A 7833-nucleotide genomic window follows, 5' to 3' on the forward strand; every position below is an offset into this window, starting at 1 on the left:
CAAAAGGCTAGTTGGGAGTTGTGATAAGTGCTCAAAAAGTGCAATTTAACCATCAATTATGCATCTTGTTTAGCCATCTTAGTAGACTAATAGTATTTGTAAGTTATATTTTATGATTCTACAGGTGAAAGAGAGAGTTTTGTGGAATATTAGAGAAAAAGGGGTAAAATGGAGCAATTCAGAGCATTAAAGATCACATGGGAGGCCCATGGACAATCATGGAGAAGGCCAAGGAATTGAAGCTATTAAAGATGCGACTTGGACCTATTTTAAAGCCTATTTGGAAGCTCAAGGACAAAGGATTCATTGCTTGGACCAAAGCCCGCAAAAGAGGATAGAAGGATAGAGCAAAAGAGGGAAAATAGACTTTCGCGTCTGGAACGCAAGGATCATGCATCTAGACGCAATGCTCGTGTCTGAGACGCAAGGATCGTGCGTCCAGACGCATGAAACGACATTGTAACCACTTCCTTCTCAATTTTGGAGACGAAGTTGGACTCTGAAAAAAGTTGATTTGTATTAGAAAACAAATGGCAATTTGGAATGCTTCTAGAACTCATTGTAACCCATATAAATAGAGGATCTAAGTGCCTTATTTAAATTGCCAATTGACTTATACTGTTGTCTCCAGAACTTGAGGCAGAGAGAGATTAATAATAAAATATTTGGTTTTAACTAGTCGAGTCTTAATAAATTAGTCTTTCTAGTCTTATGTTCTTCGACTCTTCTTCTTCTCGTTCTTCGTGTTCTTCCTTCTTTATGGAAGGCTAATCTTCTCCTTCAAGGGAGGAGATGAAGCCGGTGCTTAGGGTTTGATGATTCTTCTGGTTCATGGTGTTTTCCTATCAGGTTAGTTCTTTATGTTTTTAGTTATTAGTTCCATTGCCCAGACCAGGGGATATAAGTATAGATTAAGGTTTTTATTTATTGCAATCAAATGTCATGCTAGTTTAGGGTTTTATTTATTGCAATTGAATATTTGCTAGTGACACGCTTTGATTTATTGTAATTGAATATAATGCTAGAATAGGGTTTTATTTATTGTAATTGAATATTATACTATTATTCTCTACTTTTCTTCTAGTTGTGTAGTATTTTAGAGTAAGGAAAGTATTCATTGTGTTTGCCTTAGATGGTGATTCATTGAATAGCTGCCCAAGCTCACATAAAAGGAAAGAAGATATTAATAACATAAACATAGGAACAGCCTTAAGTAGAGTTATTTGTTAACGATGTTTCATCCAAGAGGGCACTGACACTTGCTCGATTGCCTAATTGTAGTTTATTTGTGAGAACAACCATAAAGCAAAAAGTCATTGAATCAAAAGTTTTGGTGGATTCTAATCTCTTGAATTCCACTTAAAAGTGGAACAATATCCTACTCATCATTTATTTATTGAGGGATAATTAGGTTTTGATACGCTTCTATTTTGTTAAACGACCACCATCTATCTACATCATCCATATACCATCTCATATACACAGAAAGAAGCTTGTCAGTGGTATACCTCCTCACAAATTGAAACTAAAGTTGGGAGCTCCCGTTACACTAACGAGAAATTTAAATCCTATAAATGTCCTATGTAATGGAACAAGACTAATATGTAGAGGATTTAACATGCATGTAATTGATGTAGAAATTGTAACTGGAAATTCCTTTGGTGATCGAGTTTTCCATCCACGCATTCAATTATGTCCTTCTCAGGATGCAAGGTTGCCATTCAAAATGACTAGGAAATTTTTTCTTGTCAAGCTAAGTTTTGCTCTTATGATAAACAAATCACAGGGTCAAACCATTCCAAATGTTGGGGTATATTTGTCCGATCATGTTTTCTCCCACAACCAACTCTAAGTTGCTTTATCAAGAGGAGTCTCACAATCTAGAACTAAAGTTTTAGTGAAAAAGGGAACAATAAAGAGTCTCTCTGGTACTTACTAATAAGAGCCCAAAACTGTAGTTTTAACCCCTTAATAATATTACATTTAGACTAATTATGTGTATAATAAATAAGAGTTAGTACTGTTTACGTGTTTTTGTGTATTTCAGGTATTGGAGTCAAATATGTGAAGAAATATTTCACTTTTGCAAGAGAAAGGAGCAAATGTTGGTTACTAAGAAGTTCTATGGTTAAAGCCCAAGTTTCAAGGAGAAAAAGCCCTTTTAAATCTCAGTCAAAGTTGAAAAGTCAAAGTCAACGCGTGCAGAAATAGAGCAGAAAAGTCAACAGAACTTCCGCAAATCGTATCTTTGGACTCAGACCTCGGAATTAGACCTACTATATGTCAAAACGACCGGCACGGAAAGAGCTTTCTAATGGTCTAATCCCTGAGCCAATCAGAGGAGTAAAAGTAGACGAAAAGGCTATTGCAGTTATTTTCAGCAGAGAAACCCTTTTTGGACTTAAGTAATTAGGTTTTAGGCTTGATTTAATAGCCCAAAACATAGCTCCAAAGCCCATGCATGAAATTGTAAACCTAGCCATCTCCTATATAAAAAGGACTAAGGCATAACTCTATATACTTATTTTTTATTTCTTAGATTCTTTCCCATTATTTTTTTTTTTTTTGAAGTAACTAGGGGTTAAGGATACCCCAACCTTTATTAAGCCAAAAGACGCAAGTACATTTTTCCATCCTTATCCCCTTTAATCAACTTATCAAGTTTTTGATCCATAGGGGGGATATAGAACATAGACTCATTACATAAGGAGCTATTGACTTTAGAAAGGTAATCTGCCACTTGGTTACCTTCTCGATACACATGCTTAAACTCGATATCTTCAAACTGTGTAGCCAAACTTTTAATCTGGGAGACTAAGTTTCGGCAGTGCCACGGTAGATCTTCATTGTTATTCATAATCCGGACCAGTCTCATAGAATCTGATTGAACTTGTAGTTTCCGTATGCACACTGCTATGCCACCTTCCAACCCTTTTTTTACCCCTAGCAGCTCCTGGTGCAGTACAGATCGTCTAGGAGAAGATCCACTATACACGAGAATAACCTCACTGTTACTATCTCTTAAAACGCCACCGAAACCAGTGCTCTCATCTTTCATTGACCCATCCACATTTAGAGTAAAGGTGTTAGGTGGTGCTGCCTGCCACCGAACCCATTGTTCCACCCTTTGCTTGAACCTTGCTCTTATTCCAAACTTTTCCAGAAGCAGACGCAACCCCACATCCTCGTGTACTGTTTCCAGCATCTTACCTAGATAGAGTTTCATTCTATTGAGGGCTTGGGGGCTTACCACTTCAGCAAGTGTGAATCGTTTGTTTTTAATCCTCTAGTTTTGTTCATTCCAGATGGCTTGAACATCCACACATATAAGAGCCCTCATTACTTCAGACGCCATAAAATTTGGTTTGCACATGCGCATAAGCCTATACCATTCATCATGGGATGCACGAACCTGTTCTGATAGTCCGATAGCTTTTTTTTACACCTTGCCACACTATCTTCGAATAGGAGCAGTAAAAAAAAGATGTGCCGAACTTTCCTCAAAGGAATCACAGAGACAACAGTGAGATTGGCTGATCGCCTTTTTTGCCATTAACCGATTTTGTGTAGGCAGAGCTCTAGAGAATAATTGCCACATTATGAAGGAGTGCTTGGGAACATAGAGCTTTCCCCAAACAAGTTTGAACCACTTTACCTTACTTCGCACATTTCTAATAGCAGCATAGGCCGATGAAATAGTGAATTCTCCTAAACTCGTCGGAGTCCAAATAACTCTATCTTCAGCAAGATAAGAATTTATCTTAGTATCCAAGATCCACTTCTTCACTTCAGACTCTGGTAAGTCAAAAATGGTTCGCGACCAACACCCATTCGTTATCACTTCGGCCACTTTTGCTTCTTGAGGTACAGATTGGGCTAGCAGACTTCTGGCTTGAGAATTTAAAAAGAGAGGTCCTGAGCACTAGGGATCATGCCAAAAGCTCGTTTCGTTTCCAGTTGCAATGCTATACCTCACAAACGTCCATGAGAGTTCCCACTGTTTCAATATCCCTCGCCAAACCCAGGAGCAGTCCTTAGGTATTTTCATAGTCCAGAACTGGTTGTGCTTAATATTTTGTTCCCAAGACCACTTTACCCATAGGCTCTCTGTTCTCTGTGCCAGTTTGAACACTAAACCACAATATGCTGCTTTGTTCCAAAACTTTGGATCAATCAGCCCAAGTCCGCTTTGCTCTTTCGTCATCCTGAGGGTTGCATGACTCGAGTGGTGCATCTTCCTTTCCATCTTTGGTCTTGACCAGATAAATCTGTTACAAATCTTGCCCACCTTATCCAGTACTGCTTTTGGCAACACAAAAGTCTTGGCCCAATACGTTTGAAATGAGGACAAGATAGATTGGACTAATTGGACTCTTCCCGCTCTATCCAAATCTTTATTTTTTTAGTTGGAAATGCGACTAGTGATCTTCTCTATAAGAGGTAGACAATCTCTTATTCCTAGTCTTGATGCAGTCAAAGGAAGCCCAAGGTAGGCTACTGGTGGAGAGACAATCAAGATGTTCATGACTGCTGCTAGTTCTCGACCTTCCTCTTCTGACATACTTCCTGTAAGGAGAGTGGTTTTTTCATTACTCAAGCTCAGCCCTGTAGCTGTAGAGAAGGATGTTAAGATATCCTTGATAGTTTGGATAGATTCCATGTTTCCTTTACAAAAAAGAATGACATTGTCTGCAAAGCAGAGGTGGGAGATTTCCAGCTTTTTGCACTTTGAGTGGGCTTTTATCAACTTCATCTGGAGCCCTTGATGGAGAAGAGCACTCAACACTTCCATTATAAGAACAAATAAATAAGGTGAAACTGGGTCTCCTTGTCGCAGCCTTCATGGTCCTCCCTTCCGGCATTCCATTTACCATCACAGAATACGAAGGAGAGGCATAACACATGTAGAGCCAATCTATGAAAAGAGGGGGAAACTTGAACTTCTGGAGAATGACTCTCAGCGCTGACCAAAAGACTGAATCATAAGCCTTCTTTATGTCAAACTTTATAGCGCATCTTTTTTGCCCTGTTTTCCTTGAATATCCTCTAAGTAATTCATGAGCAAGGAGAAGGTTATCCTGGATAGACCTCCCAGGTACAAACGCAGATTGGGAATCAGAAATCAATGACGCTATACAAGTTTGCATCCTGTTAGTTAGAACTTTTGAAACACATTTATAAACAATGTTACAGCAGGCAATGGGCCTGGAGGAGCTAACATTTGAAGCATTCTTCATTTTCGGGATAAGACATAGCAACGTTGCATTTATCCCTCCTGGCATCTGCTTTTGAGTAAATATATACTTGATAGCTCGTATGAAATCATAGCCAATAGTTGGCCAACTTTTTTTGAAAAAACAAGCATTAAACCCATCGGGACCCAACACCCTGTTATCCTCCATTCCGAACAGAGCTTCTTTTATTTCAGTCTCAGATATTTGAGATTCTAAAAACAGACTCGTAGCAGTGTTCACTTCCTCCACCCTGAGATTATTAAGGAACTCAGAGTCGCAAGATGCATTTGACGACTCCCCAAGCAATTCCATGTAGTATTTCAAGAATGCTTCAGCTACTGGTTCCTTTCCTTCCCTAGAGTTTCCTCTATCATCAATCACACTCCATACATAATTTCGCCTCTTTTTTTCCTTCAAAGAATTGAAGAAAAACTTGCTGCATTTATCCCCAAATACCATCCAATCTATATCTGCTTTTTGGTATATATCCGCTTCCTCCAGTTTGAGCAGCTCACACAGTTTTCCTCGAACGAGGAACTCTTGGGTATTGAGAGAACAGTCTAAAGGGTTCAACTGGAGTCTCTCTTGAATGACCTCTAGCTCCTCTCTTGTATCTTGGACTATCCTATGATTATTACTTTAGACAGACCGTGACCACCCTTTCAGAACACCTTTCAGGCTCTTCAGTTTTTTTGTTAGCATAAACATTGGGCTACCATGATCTGCTACTGTCCAACACTCTTTCACCAAATCAGCAAAATCCTGATGGAGCAACCAAAAATTACAAAACCTAAAAGGGGGGTGACTTCAAAAGGTAGAAAGAAAAGTCAACACCAAAGGGCAATGATCCGATAGTCCTTGTTTGAGGAACTCCACCTTTGTAGCTAGCTGTAAAGAAAACCAATCAGAGTTGACTAGGCATCTATCTATTTTAGACCATTTTCTAACACTGTCCCCTCCACTATTCCATGTAAAGAAACAACCTGATGTCGTGTGGTCAACTAACCCAACTACATTCAGACTATTTGCAAAAGGGAGGGTTTCCCTCGGGTGCACAACTCTATCACCTATTCTTTCATGGGAGAATAGCACATTATTAAAGTCCCCCATTACACACCAAGGTCCTTGCACACTAGTAGCGATAGTCTTCAGCTCCTCCCACAAAATCAAATTTTATGTCTTTTATTGCTCGCATATATAATAATAACAAAACAAGAGAAACCGTATTGCAGGAGGGTAACCCTACAATGGATAAACTGACTGCCCTCCACCTCCTTGTGTACATCCAAAAAATTACGATCCCACACAAGCCATATCCTACCATACTCATGACTCGAGTAATTATGTTCCATTTCCCACGTTGGGCACACCACAGCTATTATATGATAAGAGCCCAAAATTGTAGTTTTAACTCCTTTAACAATATCGCTTTTGGCCAATTATGTGATTAAAAGAGTTAGTACTGTTATCGTGTTCTTGTGTATTTCAGGCATTGGAGTCGAATATGTGCAGAAATGCGTCCCTTTTGCGAGATAAAAAAGCAAAGGTTGGTTGTTAAAAAGTTCTATGATTAAAGGCCAAGATTCAAGGAGAAAAAGTTTTTTTAAAGCCCGGTCAAAGCTGAAAAGTCAAAGTCAATGTGGGCAGAAATAACACACAAAAGTCCGTAGAACTTCCAGAAGCTATATTATTAGACTCAGACCTTGGAATTGGGCCTACCTTATGTCAAAACGACCGGCTCAGAACGAACTTTCCAATGGTCCAAGGGTTGACCCAATCAGAAGAGTAAAAGTGGACGAAAAGGCTATTGAAGTCAAATCCAGCTGAAAAGGCCTCTGTGGATTGAAGAAATTGGGTTTTGGGCTTGATTTTTGGCCCAAAATATAGCTCCTCAGCCCATGTACGAAAAAGTGGATCTTGTCTCCTCCATTTGAAGACACAAGACTTAGCTCTTAAGCATCTAGTTTTTTTTTTAGTTAGCAATGATCCAAGAGCTTAGTTTAGATCTACTTTTTACATTTAATTAATTAGTTTTAGAACAAAGTAGATTATTATTTAGAATCAGATTTAGTTTTATAATAAAATATTTGTTTTTCATTTCAATTTAGTTCATAATTAGTTTGTTTTAATTTGATAATTAGTATTCATAATCTTAGTTCTAAATTAGTTTTAAATTCGGTTTAATCCATTTTGAATCATTATTATTATTGTTCAATTAGATTTATAAGTTTAATCATTTATTCAATAATGGGTTGTTCTATGTGTTCTTGTTTTAGAAATGATAGTATAATGATTCAAGGCTAAAACCACCATTAGAGGGGTTTAAGGAAACCTTGATGAAACTTGATTTCGATTAGCGTAGAATAGATCGTAATATTCTATTCCATTCTAGAAAGTAATTAGTTCACCATGAGAATGGGTTTGATTGCTTCACATGCTAGTTGTTAGTTGGTAGAGATTATCATGAACAATTAGGGATTAGAAATACCCAATTGTTATGTAGAAGCATTACAATTCGGATTACGATAATTCTTCATTAGTAAATTAAGTCGAGTTAAGGTGGAATCAAATCCCCCTAATTCATTATCATATAGTCAAT

The 7833-nt window shown here is 38.1% G+C and overlaps 1 protein-coding gene across 1 annotated transcript; it reads right to left on the reverse strand.

The window, feature by feature from the left end:
* Nucleotides 1-2602: 2602 nt before the first annotated feature.
* LOC147497002 (uncharacterized) lies at nt 2603-3205 on the reverse strand. Its single transcript, XM_086562726.1, has one exon. The coding sequence runs from the start codon at nt 3203-3205 to the stop codon at nt 2603-2605; it is 603 nt and encodes a 200-aa protein (XP_086418852.1).
* Nucleotides 3206-7833: the final 4628 nt, after the last annotated feature.

This window comes from Coptis chinensis, chromosome 5 (genome assembly GCF_015680905.1).
Source record: "Coptis chinensis isolate HL-2020 chromosome 5, ASM1568090v1, whole genome shotgun sequence".
Taxonomy (NCBI): domain Eukaryota; kingdom Viridiplantae; phylum Streptophyta; class Magnoliopsida; order Ranunculales; family Ranunculaceae; genus Coptis; species Coptis chinensis.